Source organism: Crinia signifera, chromosome 7, assembly GCF_055691185.1.
Source record: "Crinia signifera chromosome 7, ASM5569118v1, whole genome shotgun sequence".
NCBI lineage: Eukaryota > Metazoa > Chordata > Amphibia > Anura > Myobatrachidae > Crinia > Crinia signifera.
Window position 1 is genome coordinate 159513596 of NC_139223.1, and position 25303 is coordinate 159538898.

A 25303-nucleotide genomic window follows, 5' to 3' on the forward strand; every position below is an offset into this window, starting at 1 on the left:
TGTCATATTGTAGACTAGGACTATAAGAAGAATCCTACACTTTATTTTGTTTGTTTCTTTACTTTTCCACCTTCTGTCCACACTATTTTTGTATACTGTCCTCCTCCCACTCCCCATGCATCCTTTTCCTTCCCGTTCTCTCTCACATCCATAAATACTATCTGCCCCTGTCCTCCATTTCGCACACACATGCACGCACAGATGTAGTCTTTATGAATTCATCTTCCCAATGTGTCCTCCATGGTGCCCAGGCCCCGGCTGCCAGTCTCTGTCAGGAGTGCAGGAGATCCCCTGGTATTTTAGAGTCTCCTGGACAGTATTACTGCTTAGCTTGTAGGGTGAGAGGAATACGCCAGAGTTCTTCCCTCCTTCCTGGAGTGTTACCTGTTGCTTTTGTAAAAAAGTGTTGTTTTTTTTCTTGTTTTTATTTAAGTAACACCTAATTAGATGGGGGGGGGGGGGTTAATTGATCATATTTACACTTAGATTTATTTGTTTCATAGAACCGCTCACTGTCTACAGAATACCTCCATATTTGCCGCCAGATAATGGGTACAGCGGTACATATTATCTATGACCTATGCCTCATTTTGATGAACACAGATTGAGATGGGTTGTTTGACAAATACTTCAGTGGGTGATTTCTAACACACCGGATTTCCTAGACTTAGCGGAGTACCTGCAGGCAGCCTTTTCATAGGACCAAATGCGTCCAATCAGCTTTCTAGAAACTACAGATATGGCTAGACAACAAAGCCACAAAACTGTTGCCGCCATTGTGTGAACTAAATACAGGAACAATCACAAAATAAGTAAAACAGCCTGTACGGAATGGTAAACGGAACATCAAATATTTAATATACCGAAAATAACATTGTTGTCAAATGAATAATTACTGTAACGCGGCTGATTTCTCATGTATAATTACACACCTCTGATTGGCACTTATCATTACGGTACAACAGACGTTCCTACTTCCGTAAAAGCATATAAATTAACCTGTCCAATTAGATTGGCACTTGTAGCCCCCAATGTTTGATCTGTGGTCATGTATCTCCCCCAAAGTCCCCGGATGTTGCAGAGCGTTCTCTGCGACAGAAGCGCTATTGCTCCGCAACGCTCTGCTCATACTGAGGTGCCACATTGTGTTTCATGTATACACTTTATCCGCAGAGCAAACTAGAGATCAGATTGATTTATACAGCAGGAAATATTCTGTTACATTGTTGCAGAGCGTCACCACCGTACAGATTGACTGGATTTTGTTTAGATCTGCACCCGGTGTTACATCTCCTCATTGTATTCAAAGGACTTCTGTCAAAAAGTTAATGTTAGAGAAAAAAACCCCGAAAGATCATTTACAAATAAGGTTTGCGGATATCAGAGTTTATTTTAGTTTTGTAGCAAAAAAAAGTTCTTTGATGTTAATAAATAAAATAATCATATAAATGAAGAACTCCGTAGAGGAGGGTCCCATGAGAAAGGTCAGAGGGAAGGTTCCCAGAAAGGAGGAGAGAGGGTGCTAAGGGGGAGCAGCATCCCATGGGAGAGAGGGGAAAGTTATATCCTTCAATTGAAACGTTCCTCTGCTGCCCCTCCCCCAATGTGGGTCCCCGGTATACAAGCAGCACACCTGCCAAGGGCGCCATGACCACCTCTACGAACAAGGAATTGGGAGCCCAGGCCCAACTTCTCTGCAGGCCCTGACGGCACCTCCGCTATTGACTACAATGAAGCAGGGGGTGCGTGTGCTGCGCTTATCATGGCAAAATGCGTTGTATTTCTATGTGTGAGTGGGGCGTTAGTGTGGGGAAGGGAAATGTGCCGAAGACTGGGGAAGGTCTTAGAATGCTTCAGGGATCCCATAAAAACTCAAATATATTGTCCTTATCAGCAAAAAGCGGCAAGGAATCTCTGGTTCTTCCATATGTGTGAGGTACGAGGCACGTCTTTCATGCCATGTTTGACATATGTTAATGTTTTAGCAGAAGAGGGACCACTATAGGCTTAACAAACAATGTAGTACATTCAGAGCCTGTGAGGACATCCCCAGATATCGGCTCAGTAATGTGCTTTAGGCCAGGCCGTGATATAAGAGGTAAATTATCGTCTTCTGACTGCGCTACTAATCCTATGGTAACACCACTGCAGCGAATGCTGACCCTAGCCTGCGGAATTCATGCACGCCATTCTATTTCCTGCCCTATGTAAGAAGAACTGTGCCACGAAATTCCATTCTTCTTCAGTTTACACCAACCGACTGAAGGAACTGACTAGGTGTAAATGCTGGTAGCGCGCAGGGTACACTAGAACCAGAAATGTACCGTTCTGCACACATGACTGTCTGTACTTTGGCAAAAGGAACTGTGCACCAGTCGTCTGCACCAAGCACCCACCCCGTGGACCTCTAAGAGGGTCCACCATGTAAAGGGCTCCGTCTGCTGAGTGTTCAAGCGGCATATCCAAGGCACTTAAACAGGAAACTATGCTGAGAATGAAGAACTATGTAAACGCTATGCAGCTGCCCCTCATGTGTATACAACCCCTGTTTTTCTTATTAAAAACAAAAATAAAACATCAAAAACACCTAATAGGCATAAGACACCAGTTACAGCTATTCTGCCCCCCCATAAACAGCCATACGCACGTCAGTGGGCCGGGTGCTACAATCATAAAACATCATCATCAATAACAACATCTGTAACTTTATAGGCACCAGATAATAAATGCAAGTTATTGCCCCTTGGAATTGCTACTAAGTACATCTTAGGGTGTTCTCTCCTAACCTATAGACAACGCTGCCTCCTATGGACATCTCATGCTGGCTGGTAGCACATCGCTGCCCTGCTCGCGGCGCAAAGATTACAGGGTGGCCGCAGGTAACCTACAGCTATGCCCTGGGCATCATAAGGCCTAGTCTATGCCTAGCCTGGCCAGTGATACCCCCCGGACACATATGGATTTGGCAATGGATTGTCGGAACGGCATTGCACCTTTACTGGCAGTCTTGGCTGCTACTGTACATGGTAAGGTGATATTTGAAGCATTTAATAATTTAAGGATTCTACTGCAGCTACAGATGGGACACAATCATTGTCATCATCATCATGTAGGCCGGAGAGTCGCTGCAGCCGCGCGAGAGAAAACAGGATACATTTCATACGTTTCTTTTTTTCTGCATACGCATGGCGGTAAATAAGAGAGCGATCTGGAATTTCCCTCGTAATGAAGGAAATGTTTGTGTTGCGTTTTCCTCACAGATCGCCCCAAGTCGGCTCTTTGCAGTTCTATAAGAGACGGCTCACTTTGATCTCACCCGAGCGACTGTCCCATCTCAGCAGAGACAGATATGTATTGTGCGTGGCACTAGGGAAGGCGTAGGCTTAGCAATAAGGAGGCTTCTTCATGGGCCAGACGAGCCCTGCGTAGTGTGACCACTGCCCAGATTGTTAGCAGATCTGTGTCCCCTTCCGTAGCTGGCGCTCTGGATGCTCTGCGTCACCAGGGCAGCACTTTGTGTACCGGAGGCGGTTATTAATAGCTGCAGCTAGGTCAGAGGTGTAAAACGATCAAGCAACCTGATCACGCCGATAGTAAGCACAGTTCAGGGGGTCAAACAGATTTCATAGGCTGCGCCATAAAACAATATATGAAATGTAATCAATCCCCCAACCCAAACATACAATACATCAGAGGTACAATCAAAGCCAGCTCTGACTATGACACCCTTTAAAAACTCGTCCTTTGTTCTAGGCATTTTGGGGGATAAAAATGTAAGAGACACCGTGAAAAAGCAGACGGTCCCTTTCCGTGAGAGACCGGGTTGTAGAAAATGGCTCTTAATCACAATTCATTTAAGGCTCCGCTGCTCATATGCAGACGCTGTTGCGCAATTCTTCCCCGGTAGAGGTTCAGCTCATCCCGCTGCAAAGTGCTGCTGTCCCCCAAGAGTCCAAATGGTGAGACCAACGACACTAGCCCCCATTACTCCTCCGTGGAGGTATAGGGACTGTAGGAGAAGAGATCGGAGGCATCGGTGGGAAGGACGGAACATCCTTCCCATTCAAGCAATTTCCTTCAAATAGTTTTATTTTCCTTCTGGAGTTTGTGGTAACTCTGTATCACTTCAACGTCTCTATACAGAAAAGCAGCTGAAAGAGCGAATTATGGGCCACCACATTTGATGGCACGAGATTTCTCCAATGGCGACCTCGCCAAGTTACGAGAGCTGCGGTCATGCCTCAGAACAGCATTTCTGTGGGTTCATTTTCACCTTGTGTTTTATTCCATCATACAGCTCAAAGTTGTAGTTCTCCAGCGTGGTGGAGCTGCGGGACGAGAGCCCGGTGTAGGAGCAGGTGCAGTACAGGAGCAGGCCGGCACATATGGCCCCGAGCAGGACTCCGAGGGAGCTCATGGCGATAATGGTGACCAAGATGGGATCCAAAGTATAAAGCCAACTCTCCTCTTTGTCGGACCTTGGCGTGACTACATTACTTGTGGGATAAGCCGTATAAGACTCGTAGTCGCCTACAAGAGAGTAAATACGTATTAGGCATCAAGTCAACGTTCTACCAACGCATAGGACATTAGACAAAGGCAATGTTAGATCAGGAAATGTTCTACCAGCACAGAAGACATTAGACACAGGCAGTGTTAGATCTTGAAAATGTTCTACCAATGCAGAAGACATTAGACAAAGGCAGTGTTAGATCAGGAAACGTTGTACCAACGCATAGGACATTAGACAAAGGCAATGTTAGATCAGGAAACGTTCTACCAGCACAGAAGACATTAGACAAAGGCAGTGTTAGATCAGGAAACGTTCTACCAGCACAGAAGACATTAGACAAAGGCAGTGTTAGATCAGGAAATGTTCTACCAATGCAGAAGACATTAGACAAATGCAGTGTTAGATCAGGAAACGTTCTACCAGTGCAGAAGACATTAGACAAAGGCATTGTTAGATCAGGAAATTTCTACCAGCACAGAAGACATTAGACAAAGGCAGTGTTAGATCAGGAAATGTTCTACCAACGCAAAAGACATTAGACAAAGGCAGTGTTAGATCAGGAAACGTTCTACCAGCGCAGAAGACATTAGACAAAGGTAGTGTTAGATCAGGAAATTTTCTAACAACGCAGAAGACATTAGACAAAGGCAGTGTTAGATCAGGATCGCTTACCAATTTTTCCTCCAACATTACGTCCTAGCGAATCATAATCGTTCCTTATAACCGGAACGTCCACTAGAAAAACAAAAACCAAAGTCAGGAACACATTTAAATCAATAATCTATTGGAATAAAAAATAGGACACAAGAAAAATATATATGCATTAACAAGATGTGATTTTTACAGTGTACAGAAGACACAATCTACCGTCACTTTGTATAAAGAGGATCTGTGTGAGGCTTACAGCCACCAAGGTCACCCACTAAAAGGCGCCCTCCATATCCAACATGCCCAGCCCCAACAGGGCACAGGGAAACTGCTCCGCAGCCATCTTTCCCACGCCAGTCCTCGTACAGGTCCTGATAATGGCTGGTAAGAAGGAGATGTTACCAGCTGTTATCTAGCACAGCTGTAATACTTCTATAGGAATGCTCAGAGATGTGTAGCAGGTATATACTCCACAATGTAATGGTTATATCTGCACTATGATTATACAGTAAGCACTATGGGTAAGACGCCCAACATTTTGCTAATTGGGTCTGTGCATGATAAGTGGTACTCCCATTGTTCTATTAGTTGGGTCTGTGCATGATAAGTGGTACTCCCATTGTTCTATTAGTTGGGTCTGTGCATGATAAGTGGTACTCCCATTGTTCTATTAGTTGGGTCTGTGCATGATAAGTAGTACTCCCATTGTTCTATTAGGTGGGTCTGTGCATGATAAGTGGTACTCCCATTGTTCTATTAGTTGGGTCTGTGCATGATAAGTGGTACTCCCATTGTTCTATTAGTTGGGTCTGTGCAAAATATGCGGTACATCCATTGTTCTATTAGTTGGGTCTGTGCATGATAAGTTGTACTCCCATTGTTCTATTAGTTGGGTCTGTGCATTATAAGTGGTACTTCCATTGTTCTATTATGGATCAGCACACCACCATGCAGTACAGATCAGCACACCACCTGCAGTACAGATCAGCACACCACCATGCAGTACAGATCAGCACACCACCATGCAGTACAGATCAGCACAGCGTGTAGTACAGATCAGCACAGTGTGTAGTACAGATCAGCACAGCGTGTAGTACAGATCAGCACACCACAGCGTGTAGTACAGATCAGCACAGCATGTAGTACAGACCAGCACAGCGTGTAGTACAGATCAGCACACCAAAGTGTAGTACAGATCAGCACAGCATGTAGTACAGATCAGCACAGCATGTAGTACAGATCAGCACAGCACAGTGTAGTACAGATCAGCACAGTGTAGTACAGATCAGCAAAGCGTAGTACAGATCAGCACACCACAGTGTAGTACAGATCAGCACACCACAGTGTAGTACAGATCAGCACAGCTTGTAGTACAGATCAGCAGAGCATGTAGTACAGATCAGCACACCACAGTTTAGTACAGATCAGCACAGCATGTAGTACAGATCAGCACACCACAGTGTAGTACAGATCAGCACAGCATGTAGTACAGATCAGCACACCACAGTGTAGTACAGATCAGCACACCACAGTGTAGTACAGATCAGCACAGCTTGTAGTACAGATCAGCAGAGCATGTAGTACAGATCAGCACACCACAGTGTAGTACAGATCAGCACAGCATGTAGTACAGATCAGCACACCACAGTGTAGTACAGATCAGCACACCACAGTGTAGTACAGATCAGCACACCACAGTGTAGTACAGATCAGCACAGCGTGTAGTACAGAGGTTGCCAACCTGGGCTATTTATACCCCTGCGGGTACTCTCCAGACCGGTTAGGGGTACTTTCAAATAATATTGGCAATTTTGTAAGAAGACGTCTCCCGGTGGCCGTAGGGGATTGATGTACCATTATGCAGAATACCCCAGAGGCAGGATCATCTTTATTATAATCACATTTGGGCCTTAGCAGAAGCGATCAGTGTTGTGGTCTCCGGTGACAATGATGGGACCGTAAGGATGGATATAATGGGAAAGAGCCATAAAGCAAAACAAAACAGAAAATAAAATAACTGCAAATCTGTTTAGGTTTATAGAGGCGCGTCGGCCATTGGCGCTAGTAAGTAACGAGAAACGATGTTTGTACAAAAATAATCATCCTTTAATTACATTCCACACAGCACGTGATCAAATCAGTGTCAGATTTCCATAAGATTTGTCTTTTTTCATTCACAGGCAGAGGACAAAGCAATAGATAGGTATAAAGAGGGGGGGATAAAGCAATATCATAGTTACCAATAGTGATCATCACCAGGGCTTTCCCGGAAAATAACATTATACAGCATAAATCAGGAGCAGCATTCTCCATGCCTAATTATCCGCTGAGTGGCGACATGTATAAACGCAGCAGAGGCCGCGTTGGGGCTCATTACTAAAGGGACATGACTGCAAATAATCACCGCTGTCACAGAACCAAATGGTGACAAACTCCCACAACACTAATGCAAACACTGGAAAAATCCCTAGGTTTTGTGAACTACGCGCAGTGGAGGCCGCCATTTTGTACACTGAGCCAATAAGGAGAATGAGAGACCTATGAAGTCATACTGTATATCGCTATAGGCCAGTAAACTGATGCTCAGGTAACAAAATGGCCGCCACAACTGGGAGACAGTCCAGGGAGCCATAAGAAAAAAAAAAGCCATTACTTTACCCGTACTGCTCCCCAATGTAAACCCACCAATATAGTGAGGCAGCTTCTTTTTTATAGCGATTATCCCTTTAGTAGATGACCACAACATCTGGCCCCTCATGTTACTAGGGATCGTTAAAAAAATTTTTTTTTCTTTTTTTACGTTTTTTTTTTTTTGAAAGCAGGAACATTAACTAAATGTCATCTGACCACATACAAAGTTCAGATCGCTCAATTTTTTAAATTATTCTAGGTTTCAATAATTAACTTTGTTACCTTTTAATTCAAGCAAACCATTCAGAACCAACATGGTGGACTAAGAAAATGTAAAAAAAAACTTGCAATCTCTGGGGAAAACAACTTGTAGACAGGGAGGTGTGCGGTCAATGGGTATATATATATATATATATATATATATATAAATTCCCAGAGTCTGGCTGCACACACTGCGTACAGCCGTATAGGTTGTCCTGAACATGTGGTAACAGATGGGAAGCTTTAGATACTGCTGTTAGATTAAACAGACGAGAGAGAACTAACAGCGTAATTAGCAATTACAGTGCAGCGGATAATGGCGTGCTGTCTGACACTCTTACACTATAAGACTGATGTGATTTTAAAAGGGTTAGTATAAATTGCCTTCCGTAATCTAGCGATATGAAAGATCTACGTACAAAAACGCAGCTCCGGTGTGCAGCCATTTTGTATATATTACATCATGCTAAAGAGCAGGCCAGCTGTTTCAAAACGACATCTCCCAGCATGCCCTACTGCAGTTTTATCATGCTCTAATAGCAAAACTGTGGCAGGGCATGCTGGGACATGTAGGCTCAGCATAGCCGGAGAGCCACAGGCCTGCTCCATGGGCTTATAACGCACTGTGCAGCAAGATGGCGTGACAAGAGAATTAACTTTAGCAACAAAGGTCCCTGAAGAAGATCGGTAATCACTGTACATTGTCGGACCGGTTTCCACGTACAGCGCAGAATCAGTCGTATTTGTTTGGATTTTTTTCTTAATAATAAAAAAAATGAATATAAATCTCCGAATGGGCGAGAAAAGGAAGAGAAACCGTGGAAATGTGGCTGCCTTACATCCATTAATCCCACACTGCGGCCTCCTGGTATATTCTACAAAACGTGTCACCTTCTAGGCACATCTCCGTGTGCGTCATTACGTCACAGAAAAATAACCAGCAGTAATGCCGAATGGACAAAACCAATCTAATACAAAAAGGCTCAAAACATATCGTACACAGCGGCGTAAGGTACTAGCCGCGTGTCTGTGAGAAATACATTCACACACCAACATAACAGCATGGTACAAAAAAATATACATTTCTATGTCACTTTAGCAGATAAGGCCACCCATTGCTACAAAAAAAAATATGTCAAATTGATTGTTCTTAAGCTCCACTAACACCGGAACAGCAAACTGTGCGAACCACTATTCTATGTACATTACAGTGACGCACGCCGTCGGCAAATGCGTCCATTGTCTTCATGTGGGCCGGACACACACATCAGGCAATAATAAATCCATTTACTCCTGATTACTCTGCATTTATATGACTAACACTGAGGCAGAACTGAAATGGGATATACAGTATGTTTCCATATACTAGATTTGGCTCAGGTACGTAACTCCGATAAATAGGTCGGTATAGTACTGCAGCCGCCAGTCGTAATGGCTGCAGCGAGGCACATGTGACCCTTGTGGGGGCTCGAAACGTGTGTCAATTCCATGTTCTCAGCATAGATTGGGGCGGTCAAGTCTCCGTGCACCTTGTCCTACAGGAGGGACTGCGCTATGTTCCAATATCACAGCTGGAGAGAACGCAGTGGGCCAGATTCTCTAAGCTTCAAAAGTGATAAAAAAGAGAGTAATAAATAGCCAGCCAATCAGCTCCTGCCTGATATTTTTCAAACACAGTCTGTGACATGGCAGGTAGTAGCTGATTGGCTGGCTGTGCATCACTCTCCATTTTATCACTTTTGAAGCTTAGAGAATCTGGCTCATTGACTTGCAAAAGCAGCTGGAAATGGCTGACAACAGTGAGCAATACTGTAGCTCACCTTGAACACCTACAGCAAATTCAAATTCAGGGGTAGATTTATCAACGAGTGATATTCTTGTCATGACTCGTTATGAAATTATAAATGGCGCTCCAGCCAATCAGTGTGAGCAGCATACGCACAGATGCCGTGGCTGCAGCATATGCACAGATGCCGTGGCTGCAGCATATGCACAGATGCTGTGGCTGGAGCAGTCACACAGATGAGGCACTTGCACAGATGCCATGTGAGCAGCATATGCACAGATGCCGTGGCTGGAGCAGTCACACAGATGAGGCACTTGCACAGATGCCATGTGAGCAGCATATGCACAGATGCCGTGGCTGCAGCATACGCGCAGATGAGGCACTTGCACAGATGCCGTGTGAGCAGCATATGCACAGATGCAGTGGCTGCAGCATACGCACAGATGAGGCACTTGCACAGATGCCATGTGAGCAGCATATGCACAGATGCCATGGCTGCCGCATACGCACAGATGAGGCACTTGCACAGATGCCGTGTGAGCAGCATATGCACAGATGCCATGGCTGCCGCATACGCACAGATGAGGCACTTGCACTGATGCCGTGTGAGCAGCATATGCACAGATGCCATGGTTGCCGCATACGCACAGGTGAGGCACTTGCACAGATGCCGTGTGAGCAGCATATGCACAGATGCCATGGCTGCCGCATACGCACAGATGAGGCACTTGCACAGATGCAGTGTGAGCAGCATATGCACAGATGCCATGGTTGCCGCATACGCACAGATGAGGCACTTGCACAGATGCAGTGTGAGCAGCATATGCACAGATGCCATGGCTGCCGCATACGCACAGATGAGGCACTTGCACAGATGCAGTGTGAGCAGCATACGCACAGATGCCGTGTGAGCAGCATATGCACAGATGCCGTGGCTGGAGCAGTCGCTATTCCATATCTATGCCTGTTACTGAGGTAGCCAGATAACAACGCTATGACTAGATAAGGCAGCACATATAATACTATATATATATATATATATATATATATATATATATATATATATAAGGCAGCACATATAATACTATATATATATATATATATATATATATATATATATATACACACACACATACATACATACATAGGCTCTGGATGCAGTTCAGTTTGTAAATATTGATGAATTCACAGATTGCGCAGAGTCTGCAAATGAAACGTGGCCAAACTGATTATCGGGGATGAGATTTGTTCGTCTAGAAAATTCTCCCTATGATTCGCACGGGTGTGTCATCCAACTGAGGGTGAGATTTATCACATCTAAGAGAGAGAGAAAGCCCATAGCAACCAATTATATATCGCACAGTCTGCAAAATGTCAGAAGCTGCTTGGTCACTATGGGAAACCTCTTCTCTTTATCTCTCTCCAAGGTTTGATAAATCGTTCCCTATATTCTTAGCACCAACAATGCTAATCAGACATTATATTCATCTCGCCAACAGATAGGCCACGTGGATGATCTGTGGCCAGAGAATGACATAATGCACAGACAGGCCACGTGGATGATCTATCTAGCAAACAGACAGGCCATGTGGATGATCTGTGGCCAGAGAATGACATAATGTACAGACAGGCCACGTGGATGATAATGCATCTAGCAAACAAACAGACAGGCCACGTGGATGATCGGTGGCCAGAGTATGACATAATGCATCTAGCAAACAGACAGGCCACGTGGATGATCTGTGGCCAGAGTATGACATAATGCATCTAGCAAACAGACAGGCCATGTGGACGATCTGTGGCCAGTGACATAATGCATCTCGCCAACAGACAGGCCACGTGGATGATCTGTGGCCAGAGTATGACATAATGCATCTAGCAAACAGACAGGCCATGTGGATGATCTGTGGCCAGTGACATAATGCATCTCGCCAACAGACAGGCCACGTGGATGATCTGTGGCCAGAGAATGACATAATGCACAGACAGGCCACGTGGATGATAATCTATCTAGCAAACAGACAGGCCATGTGGATGATCTGTGGCCAGAGAATGACATAATGCACAGACAGGCCACGTGGATGATAATGCATCTAGCAAACAAACAGACAGGCCACGTGGATGATCGGTGGCCAGAGTATGACATAATGCATCTAGCAAACAGACAGGCCACGTGGATGATCTGTGGCCAGTGACATAATGCATCTCACAAACAGACAGGCCACGTGGATGATCGGTAGCCAGAGTATGACATAATGCATCTAGCAAACAGACAGGCCATGTGGATGATCTGTGGCCAGACTATGACATAATGCATCTAGCAAACAGACAGGCCACGTGGATGATCGGTGGCCAGAGTATGACATAATGCATCTAGCGAACAGACAGGACACGTGGATGATCTGTGGCCAGAGTATGACATAATGCATCTCACCAATAGACAGGACACGTGGATGATCTGTGGCCTGAGTAAGACATAATGCACAGACAGGCCACGTGGATGATCGGTGGCCAGAGTATGACATAATGCATCTCACAAACAGACAGGCCACGTGGATGATCTGTGGCCAGAGTATGACATAATGTATCTCACCAATAGACAGGACACGTGGATGATCTGTGGCCTGAGTATGACATAATGCATCTAATATGGATTTCTGTAAAGTTTAAATAAAAATAACTATTTCTTGAAATAAAAATATATATTCTCATGTGTTTAAATTGCATATATGAGCTAATAGCCACTGAAACTGTGTTGCAGTGGGCGTGGGCCTATTGGGGGTCTATATCTCAGCTACGTCCCACCTGTTACTGTCCCTGAGCACAAGTCATTTACAATAGATTCAGTAACTTGTACTTAGGCAGAGCTGACCTTGGGGGGATAGCAGTGACGGGCCTGCAACAACCTGATACAGTGTTCTGGTGAAATGCGTATACATTAATCTGGGCTGCCCAAAGTGAGCTCCCACACCTCTCGCGGAGATCCACGGATGATGGCTGTCAGCTCACTGGAATACATTTCCGTGACTTGCCTGGCCTTGTGTGTGGTCACCACCACTACTCACACATGCTGCCTCATACACACAGGAATATATAGATAGATATATACACTCTTCCAGACTTTCCTTCATGTGTTCAGGCAACTTTAGTTTTCCGACTGGAGGAAAATTCAAAACAAAACTTGAAAAAACAAAATCAATCCTTAAAGTCTTTAAAAATAAAGTATTGAAGAGCATTCAAGTCCTACAACGCGTTTCGCCTTCTTCTCAAACTTTTTTCCAAGATGCAGCATTAGATTTTAGAGACAGTCAAGAGGGGATGTGATGTCTATGAGTTCAAAAGTATGCAGAAGAGAAGTGTCATCGGGGCGTAAGGTACGGGAGGATAAAAGTGCAAATTGAGCCAACGATTCTTGAGTCTGTTAAGTCTAGATCCAGCGTCCGTCTCGCCCTCAGCATCGCGAGCTGTGGTCGGGATCATCTTGCTCTAGTTTAATAGTTAAGGTAGGCTCCACTGCCAATGGTGCACCGTTGGCGTAGTGTGAGGGTTTGTAGGTGATGGCTGGATCACTCTTCTTGGCCGCATAGCGGAATCGGTGGTAGTGAAGCACCAAGGCCAGTGCCACAGAGACCAGTACCAGAATAGCGCCTCCCGCTGCCATAACGTAATACCAGTAGACTGGGATGGGCTGCACTGACACCGTGTCCACTGTGGGCTCGCTCCCTGGTAGAAGGGTGCCCCCTGGTGGAGAGACACAGAAGAGTGTTGCTAGGTGGGATGTAGGTGGACTACAAACATGAGAAATCACACATATGTCTGTCTATTTGAATATATAGATATAAGAACATGCTGATATATGTGGTGCGTGTGTATATATATATATATATATATATATATATATATATATATATATATATAGCTGTACGTTACTACATACTAGAGACAAACACAGAACTCATGACAGATTACACCTGAACATTAGCAGTGATTTCCTAGCGGAAAAGCTCTCTATGGGGGAAATGTACTTAGATGGGAGTTCTGTTACACATGGGATGTTCCTATGGGCAACCAATCAGAAGCTACTTCTTATTTAGCACCTTCTAGAAGATAATAGATGGTATCTAATTGGTTGCCCATAGCAACATCCCATGTGAAATAGAATTCCTTCCCCCTATGACTCTAGCACAGCGTGGCATAACCGTATATAATATCGCAGACTCGCGGGGTCACACATCGGCAATGGTCTCATGCACAAACATTAGGAACAGAACACACAACACGCAGACAGAGGACCGAGTACATGATGTCATCATCCCCCAAAGATGCCCCCCCCCCCGTATAACATATGCCATGTCGTGGATGATGCCCTCAGTGCGGCACACCTCAGATGCACTTATAGTAGCCCGCACTCTGTGCATTATAATAACCCCTGTGGGGTTGGGAAATACATTGTGCAACTTAGGGGTCAAATCATCAGGACCCGCGGGCAGACAGACGCTGGACCTGGCCAATACTTATACGTATACCAGGTGACCCACGGGCAGACAGGCGCTGGGCCTGGACAATACTTATACGTATACCAGGTGACCCGCGGGCAGACAGACGCTGGACCTGGACAATACTTATACGTATACCAGGTGACCCACGGGCAGACAGGTGCTGGGCCTGGACAATACTTATACGTATACCAGGTGACCCACGGGCAGACAGACGCTGGACCTGGCCAATACTTATACGTATACCAGGTGACCCACGGGCAGACAGGCGCTGGGCCTGGACAATACTTATACGTATACCAGGTGACCCAAGGGCAGACAGACGCTGGACCTGGACAATACTTATACATATACCAGGTGACCCACGGGCAGACAGACGCTGGGCCTGGACAATATTTATACGTATACCAGGTGACCCGCGGGCAGACAGACGCTGGGCCTGGACAACACATATATCTTTATACCAGGTGACCCACGGGCAGACAGATGCTGGGCCTGGGCAACACATATATCCTTATACCAGGTGACCCGTGGGCAGACAGACGCTGGGCCTGGACAATACTTATACGTATACCAGGTGACCCGCGGGCAGACAGACGCTGGGCCTGGACAACACATATATCCTTATACCAGGTGACCCGCGGGCAGACAGATGCTGGGCCTGGGCAACACATATATCCTTATACCAGGTGACCCACGGGCAGACAGACGCTGGGCCTGGACAATACTTATACGTATACCAGGTGACCCGCGGGCAGACAGACGCTGGACAACACATATATCCTTATACCAGGTGACCCGCGGGCAGACAGACGCTGAGCCTGGGCAATACTTATAGCTTCATACCAGGTGACCCGTGTGCAGACAGACGCTGGGCCTGTATAATACCTATATCCATGTGACCCGCGGGCAGACAGACGCTGGGCCTGGACAATACCTATATCCATATACTAGGTGACCCGCGGGCAGATAGACGCTGGGCCTGGACAATACATATATGTATACCAGGTGACACGCAGACAGACGCTGGGCCTGGACAATACTTATACGTATACCAGGTGACCCGCGGGCACACAGACACTGGGCCTGGACAATACTTATAGCTTCATTCCAGGTGACCAGCAGGCAGACAGACGCTGGGCCTGGACAATACTGATATACATATACCAGGTGACCCGCGGGCAGACAGACGCTGGGCCTGGACAATACTTATACGTATACCAGGTGACCCGCGGGCAGACAGACGCTGGGCCTGGACAATACTTATACGTATACCAGGTGACCCGCGGGCAGACAGACGCTGGGCCCGGACAATACTTATATGTATCCCAGGTGACCTGTGGGCAGACAGACGCTGAGCCTGTATAATACTGATATACATATACCAGGTGACCCGCAGGCAGACAGACGCTGCGCCTGGACAATACCTATATCCTTATACCAGGTGACCCGCGGGCAGACAGATGCTGGGCCTGGACAATACCTATATCCTTATACCAGGTGACCCGCGGGCAGACAGATGCTGGGCCTGGACAATACCTATATCCTTATACCAGGTGACCCGCGGGCAGACAGATGCTGGGCCTGGACAATACCTATATCCTTATACCAGGTGACCCGCGGGCAGACAGACGCTGAGCCTGTATAATACTGATATACATATACCGGGTGACCCGCGGGCAGACAGACGCTGAGCCTGTATAATACCTATATCCTTATACCAGGTGACCCGCGGGCAGACAGATGCTGGGCCTGGACAATACCTATATCCTTATACTAGGTCACCCGCAGGCAGACAGACGCTGGGCCTGTATAATACTGATCTACATATACCAGGTGACCCACGGGCAGACAGACGCTGAGCCTGTATAATACCTATATCCTTATACCAGGTGACCCGCGGGCAGACAGATGCTGGGCCTGGACAATACCTATATCCTTATACTAGGTCACCCGCAGGCAGACAGACGCTGGGCCTGTATAATACTGATCTACATATACCAGGTGACCCGCGGGCAGACAGACGCTGAGCCTGTATAATACCTATATCCTTATACCAGGTGACCCGCGGGCAGACAGACGCTGAGCCTGTATAATACTGATATACATATACCAGGTGACCCGCAGGCAGACAGACGCTGGGCCTGGACAATACCTATATCCTTATACCAGGTGACCCGCGGGCAGACAGATGCTGGGCCTGGACAATACCTATATCCTTATACCAGGTGACCCGCGGGCAGACAGATGCTGGGCCTGGACAATACCTATATCCTTATACCAGGTGACCTGCGGGCAGACAGATGCTGGGCCTGGACAATACCTATATCCTTATACCAGGTGACCCGCGGGCAGACAGACGCTGAGCCTGTATAATACCTATATCCTTATACCAGGTGACCCGCGGGCAGACAGATGCTGGGCCTGGACAATACCTATATCCTTATACCAGGTCACCCGCAGGCAGACAGACGCTGGGCCTGTATAATACTGATCTACATATACCAGGTGACCCGCGGGCAGACAGACGCTGAGCCTGTATAATACCTATATCCTTATACCAGGTGACCCGCGGGCAGACAGATGCTGGGCCTGTATAATAACTATATCCTTATACCAGGTGACCCGCGGGCAGACAGATGCTGGGCCTGGACAATACCTATATCCTTATACCAGGTGACCCGCGGGCAAACAGACGCTGGGCCTGTATAATACTGATATACATATACCAGGTGACCCGCGGGCAGACAGATGCTGGGCCTGTATAATACCTATATCCTTATACCAGGTGACCCGCGGGCAGACATATGCTGGGCCTGGACAATACCTATATCCTTATACCAGGTCACCCGCAGGCAGACAGACGCTGGGCCTGTATAATACTGATCTACATATACCAGGTGACCCGCGGGCAGACAGACGCTGAGCCTGTAAAATACCTATATCCTTATACCAGGTGAGCCGCGGGCAGACAGATGCTGGGCCTGGACAATACCTATATCCTTATACCAGGTCACCCGCAGGCAGACAGACGCTGGGCCTGTATAATACTGATCTACATATACCAGGTGACCCGCGGGCAGACAGATGCTGAGCCTGTATAATACCTATATCCTTATACCAGGTGACCCGCGGGCAGACAGATGCTGGGCCTGGACAATACCTATATCCTTATACCAGGTGACCCGCGGGCAGACAGACGCTGGGCCTGTATAATACTGATATACATATACCAGGTGACCCGCGGGCAGACAGATGCTGGGCCTGGGACAATACCTATATCCTTATACCAGGTCACCCGCAGGCAGACAGACGCTGGGCCTGTATAATACTGATCTACATATACCAGGTGACCCGCAGGCAGACAGACGCTGAGCCTGTATAATACCTATATCCTTATACCAGGTGACCCGCGGGCAGACAGATGCTGGGCCTGGACAATACCTATATCCTTATACCAGGTCACCCGCAGGCAGACAGACGCTGGGCCTGTATAATACTGATCTACATATACCAGGTGACCCGCGGGCAGACAGACGCTGAGCCTGTATAATACCTATATCCTTATACCAGGTGAGCCGCGGGCAGACAGATGCTGGGCCTAGACAATACCTATATCCTTATACCAGGTGACCCGCGGGCAGACAGACGCTGAGCCTGTATAATACTGATATACATATACCAGGTGACCCGCAGGCAGACAGACGCTGGGCCTGGACAATACCTATATCCTTATACCAGGTGACCCGCGGGCAGACAGATGCTGGGCCTGGACAATACCTATATCCTTATACCAGGTGACCCGCGGGCAGACAGATGCTGGGCCTGGACAATACCTATATCCTTATACCAGGTGACCTGCGGGCAGACAGATGCTGGGCCTGGACAATACCTATATCCTTATACCAGGTGACCCGCGGGCAGACAGACGCTGAGCCTGTATAATACCTATATCCTTATACCAGGTGACCCGCGGGCAGACAGATGCTGGGCCTGGACAATACCTATATCCTTATACCAGGTCACCCGCAGGCAGACAGACGCTGGGCCTGTATAATACTGATCTACATATACCAGGTGACCCGCGGGCAGACAGACGCTGGGCCTGTATAATACTGATCTACATATACCAGGTGACCCGCGGGCAGACAGACGCTGAGCCTGTATAATACCTATATCCTTATACCAGGTGACCCGCGGGCAGACAGATGCTGGGCCTGTATAATAACTATATCCTTATACCAGGTGACCCGCGGGCAGACAGATGCTGGGCCTGGACAATACCTATATCCTTATACCAGGTGACCCGCGGGCAAACAGACGCTGGGCCTGTATAATACTGATATACATATACCAGGTGACCCGCGGGCAGACAGATGCTGGGCCTGTATAATACCTATATCCTTATACCAGGTGACCCGCGGGCAGACATATGCTGGGCCTGGACAATACCTATATCCTTATACCAGGTCACCCGCAGGCAGACAGACGCTGGGCCTGTATAATACTGATCTACATATACCAGGTGACCCGCGGGCAGACAGACGCTGAGCCTGTAAAATACCTATATCCTTATACCAGGTGAGCCGCGGGCAGACAGATGCTGGGCCTGGACAATACCTATATCCTTATACCAGGTGACCCGCGGGCAGACAGACGCTGGGCCTGTATAATACTGATCTACATATACCAGGTGACCCGCGGGCAGACAGATGCTGAGCCTGTATAATACCTATATCCTTATACCAGGTGACCCGCGGGCAGACAGATGCTGGGCCTGGACAATACCTATATCCTTATACCAGGTGACCCGCGGGCAGACAGACGCTGGGCCTGTATAATACTGATATACATATACCAGGTGACCCGCGGGCAGACAGATGCTGGGCCTGGGACAATACCTATATCCTTATACCAGGTCACCCGCAGGCAGACAGACGCTGGGCCTGTATAATACTGATCTACATATACCAGGTGACCCGCGGGCAGACAGACGCTGGGCCTGTATAATACTGATATACATATACCGGGTGACCCGCGGGCAGACAGACGCTGAGCCTGTATAATACCTATATCCTTATACCAGGTGACCCGCGGGCAGACAGATGCTGGGCCTGGACAATACCTATATCCTTATACCAGGTGACCTGCGGGCAGACAGATGCTGGGCCTGGACAATACCTATATCCTTATACCAGGTGACCCGCGGGCAGACAGACGCTGAGCCTGTATAATACCTATATCCTTATACCAGGTGACCCGCGGGCAGACAGATGCTGGGCCTGGACAATACCTATATCCTTATACCAGGTCACCCGCAGGCAGACAGACGCTGGGCCTGTATAATACTGATCTACATATACCAGGTGACCCGCGGGCAGACAGACGCTGAGCCTGTATAATACCTATATCCTTATACCAGGTGACCCGCGGGCAGACAGATGCTGGGCCTGTATAATAACTATATCCTTATACCAGGTGACCCGCGGGCAGACAGATGCTGGGCCTGGACAATACCTATATCCTTATACCAGGTCACCCGCAGGCAGACAGACGCTGGGCCTGTATAATACTGATCTACATATACCAGGTGACCCGCAGGCAGACAGACGCTGAGCCTGTATAATACCTATATCCTTATACCAGGTGACCCGCGGGCAGACAGATGCTGGGCCTGGACAATACCTATATCCTTATACCAGGTCACCCGCAGGCAGACAGACGCTGGGCCTGTATAATACTGATCTACATATACCAGGTGACCCGCGGGCAGACAGACGCTGAGCCTGTATAATACCTATATCCTTATACCAGGTGAGCCGCGGGCAGACAGATGCTGGGCCTAGACAATACCTATATCCTTATACCAGGTGACCCGCGGGCAGACAGACGCTGAGCCTGTATAATACTGATATACATATACCAGGTGACCCGCAGGCAGACAGACGCTGGGCCTGGACAATACCTATATCCTTATACCAGGTGACCCGCGGGCAGACAGATGCTGGGCCTGGACAATACCTATATCCTTATACCAGGTGACCCGCGGGCAGACAGATGCTGGGCCTGGACAATACCTATATCCTTATACCAGGTGACCTGCGGGCAGACAGATGCTGGGCCTGGACAATACCTATATCCTTATACCAGGTGACCCGCGGGCAGACAGACGCTGAGCCTGTATAATACCTATATCCTTATACCAGGTGACCCGCGGGCAGACAGATGCTGGGCCTGGACAATACCTATATCCTTATACCAGGTCACCCGCAGGCAGACAGACGCTGGGCCTGTATAATACTGATCTACATATACCAGGTGACCCGCGGGCAGACAGACGCTGAGCCTGTATAATACCTATATCCTTATACCAGGTGACCCGCGGGCAGACAGATGCTGGGCCTGTATAATAACTATATCCTTATACCAGGTGACCCGCGGGCAGACAGATGCTGGGCCTGGACAATACCTATATCCTTATACCAGGTGACCCGCGGGCAAACAGACGCTGGGCCTGTATAATACTGATATACATATACCAGGTGACCCGCGGGCAGACAGATGCTGGGCCTGTATAATACCTATATCCTTATACCAGGTGACCCGCGGGCAGACATATGCTGGGCCTGGACAATACCTATATCCTTATACCAGGTCACCCGCAGGCAGACAGACGCTGGGCCTGTATAATACTGATCTACATATACCAGGTGACCCGCGGGCAGACAGACGCTGAGCCTGTAAAATACCTATATCCTTATACCAGGTGAGCCGCGGGCAGACAGATGCTGGGCCTGGACAATACCTATATCCTTATACCAGGTGACCCGCGGGCAGACAGACGCTGGGCCTGTATAATACTGATCTACATATACCAGGTGACCCGCGGGCAGACAGATGCTGAGCCTGTATAATACCTATATCCTTATACCAGGTGACCCGCGGGCAGACAGATGCTGGGCCTGGACAATACCTATATCCTTATACCAGGTGACCCGCGGGCAGACAGACGCTGGGCCTGTATAATACTGATATACATATACCAGGTGACCCGCGGGCAGACAGATGCTGGGCCTGGGACAATACCTATATCCTTATACCAGGTCACCCGCAGGCAGACAGACGCTGGGCCTGTATAATACTGATCTACATATACCAGGTGACCCGCGGGCAGACAGACGCTGGGCCTGTATAATACTGATATACATATACCGGGTGACCCGCGGGCAGACAGACGCTGAGCCTGTATAATACCTATATCCTTATACCAGGTGACCCGCGGGCAGACAGATGCTGGGCCTGGACAATACCTATATCCTTATACCAGGTGACCTGCGGGCAGACAGATGCTGGGCCTGGACAATACCTATATCCTTATACCAGGTGACCCGCGGGCAGACAGACGCTGAGCCTGTATAATACCTATATCCTTATACCAGGTGACCCGCGGGCAGACAGATGCTGGGCCTGGACAATACCTATATCCTTATACCAGGTCACCCGCAGGCAGACAGACGCTGGGCCTGTATAATACTGATCTACATATACCAGGTGACCCGCGGGCAGACAGACGCTGAGCCTGTATAATACCTATATCCTTATACCAGGTGACCCGCGGGCAGACAGATGCTGGGCCTGTATAATAACTATATCCTTATACCAGGTGACCCGCGGGCAGACAGATGCTGGGCCTGGACAATACCTATATCCTTATACCAGGTGACCCGCGGGCAAACAGACGCTGGGCCTGTATAATACTGATATACATATACCAGGTGACCCGCGGGCAGACAGATGCTGGGCCTGTATAATACCTATATCCTTATACCAGGTGACCCGCGGGCAGACATATGCTGGGCCTGGACAATACCTATATCCTTATACCAGGTCACCCGCAGGCAGACAGACGCTGGGCCTGTATAATACTGATCTACATATACCAGGTGACCCGCGGGCAGACAGACGCTGAGCCTGTAAAATACCTATATCCTTATACCAGGTGAGCCGCGGGCAGACAGATGCTGGGCCTGGACAATACCTATATCCTTATACCAGGTCACCCGCAGGCAGACAGACGCTGGGCCTGTATAATACTGATCTACATATACCAGGTGACCCGCGGGCAGACAGATGCTGAGCCTGTATAATACCTATATCCTTATACCAGGTGACCCGCGGGCAGACAGATGCTGGGCCTGGACAATACCTATATCCTTATACCAGGTGACCCGCGGGCAGACAGACGCTGGGCCTGTATAATACTGATATACATATACCAGGTGACCCGCGGGCAGACAGATGCTGGGCCTGGGACAATACCTATATCCTTATACCAGGTCACCCGCAGGCAGACAGACGCTGGGCCTGTATAATACTGATCTACATATACCAGGTGACCCGCGGGCAGACAGACGCTGAGCCTGTATAATACCTATATCCTTATACCAGGTGACCCGCGGGCAGACAGATGCTGGGCCTGGACAATACCTATATCCTTATACCAGGTCACCCGCAGGCAGACAGACGCTGGGCCTGTATAATACTGATCTACATATACCAGGTGACCCGCGGGCAGACAGACGCTGAGCCTGTATAATACCTATATCCTTATACCAGGTGAGCCGCGGGCAGACAGATGCTGGGCCTGGACAATACCTATATCCTTATACCAGGTGACCCGCGGGCAGACAGACGCTGGGCCTGTATAATACTGATATACATATACCAGGTGACCCGCGGGCAGACAGACGCTGAGCCTGTATAATACCTATATCCTTATACCAGGTGACCCGCGGGCAGACAGATGCTGGGCCTGGACAATACCTATATCCTTATACCAGCTGACCCGCGGGCAGACAGATGCTGGGCCTGGACAATACCTATATCCTTATACCAGGTGACCCGCGGGCAGACAGATGCTGGGCCTGGACAATACCTATATCCTTATACCAGGTGATCCGCGGGCAGACAGACGCTGAGCCTGTATAATACTGATATACATTTACCAGGTGACCCGCGGGCAGACAGACGCTGAGCCTGTATAATACCTATATCCTTATACCAGGTGACCCGCGGGCAGACAGACGCTGGGCCTGTATAATACTGATATACATATACCAGTTGACCCGCGGGCAGACAGACGCTGAGCCTGTATAATACCTATATCCTTATACCAGGTGACCCGCGGGCAGACAGATGCTGGGCCTGTATAATACCTATATCCTTATACCAGGTGACCCGCGGGCAGACAGATGCTGGGCCTGGACAATACCTATATCCTTATACCAGGTCACCCGCAGGCAGGTCCGAGCTGTCTCCAATACCGCAGAGTCAGCCCGAATCCCTCATCATGCTGATAAGTCCGCAGCCCGCTCAGCAGTACTCTACTAATCCCTCAGCCTAACCAGAACAGGCACCTTCCTCCCTCCTCAAGGGTACGTCAACCTCTGTGTAACTAGTGATACATCAGGGGGGCGAGGATGTGTTCTGCAGGCTGATACACAGGAGAACATCCTCAGCCCTGCGACGCCTTGTTCTAGGGGTTCACAACCTTTTTTGAATAACAGCACCCTAGAGTATCTGAAAGTTTTCACGGCACCCCTAGCCCCCCCCCCCCCTCCCCCCCAGTGAATTGTGTTTATTTGTGATGATTAGGGTCAGTTACGTGGGGACGGGCAGGATTTGCTTCTGTTTGTACGTATTCTCTGATTGGCAGCCGCCAGCACTGGTTTTGTCCATAAATAAGAAACCATACATAATTTGAGTTGGTCCTGGACCACAAACCGAGGGCACCCCTGTAAGTGTCCCGAGGCACCCCAGGGAGCCACGGCACACAGTTTGGGAACCACTGGCCTATTCCCTGCACCAAAGACACCGCCGCTTTCTAACATAAAACAATTTCCCTCCAAAACTGGAGCAGCTCATAGATATTAATTACAGACAACAATGTGGGGAAAAGATTAACAGGACGGGGAATAGAGGAACCTCAGCTGCATTTACTAGAATGAGACTAAAACCGCAAAGACTGCCCCAAGGATAACCTTGTATTCCAGCAGCATTGTGGTTACCTGCGCCGGCGGCGTACGCCAGGGCAGTAATTATATTATTGCATACAGCATATGCACATCCCAGTCATACCTACGGAATCACGGTCTGCCGACTGCCCTGTTACGGGGGGGGGGGGGGGGGGCTGATGGACCATGGTGAAACACTGAATGTGTAATTTGCAGATGGCGTACAATGGGAATAATTCAGCATGGCCTGCTAGTGATTATCTGCCAACTGCGCCTGTGTAGCGTTTACATTGAAGGTGCACAATCGTATATTGTGTATTAAAATGCAAACACTTGGCATTGGCAGCCAGCGTTTGGGCCAGAGACATGGCGTTTTCTGGGTGTGGTTGGAAATACTGCATCTGATAGCGCAGTGCCATAATCCAAGGTGGGCGAGTGGTACCCTTAAGAATCTCCAGTCCTGGAGCCCGCTGTTATGACATCATAGTATGACAGATACAGGCGGGAAAAGTCCAGCGCAGTGCGGAATTCATCCCGCTAATGCCACGCTGACCGTGCCCACATTACATAAGGACAAGTCTTGCCGCTCACCGGTCAGTAGCCAACTGGCACAAGCGAGATCCGACGCGCACTAGAAGTCTGGAACTGCCTAGGATACCCCTAATAGTAACTGGCAAACTGTGTGTTATATACAGAGTACCCTCGCTATATAGGGGGAGATGTATCAAATCTTGGAGAGCTAAAGTTTAGAAGTTCTCTATCGCAACCAATCAGCACCTAACTGTCATTTGTCTAGCACAGCAAGACAGAAGCTGGGTGCTATCGGCGACGTCTCCACTTTACATTTCTCTGAGATTTGATACCGCTCCCCACTTTATAGAAATGTGAGGGATATTCTGTGTAGCGAATGGAGAGTAGGAAGGGGTAAAATAACAATTATCCGGAACGCGCTGAT

At 48.2% G+C, this 25303-nt stretch overlaps 1 protein-coding gene across 2 annotated transcripts in view; it reads right to left on the reverse strand.

Annotated features, from left to right (window-relative positions):
* Positions 1 to 835: 835 nt before the first annotated feature.
* The window catches only part of NRP2 (neuropilin 2), a 145029-nt gene continuing 120561 nt past the window's right edge, over positions 836 to 25303 (reverse strand). Inside the window, exons 16-17 of one of the 2 annotated variants that reach the window (XM_083154117.1) lie at positions 5186 to 5248; positions 836 to 4530 (exon numbers count right to left, since the gene is read on the reverse strand). In XM_083154117.1, coding sequence (XP_083010243.1) covers positions 4235 to 4530; positions 5186 to 5248 — 359 coding nt within the window. In that variant the 3' untranslated portion in view covers positions 836 to 4234. Of the gene's footprint in view, positions 4531 to 5185; positions 5249 to 7245; positions 13581 to 25303 lie in introns of those variants that run through there. The other variant, XM_083154118.1, reaches the window with a different exon arrangement.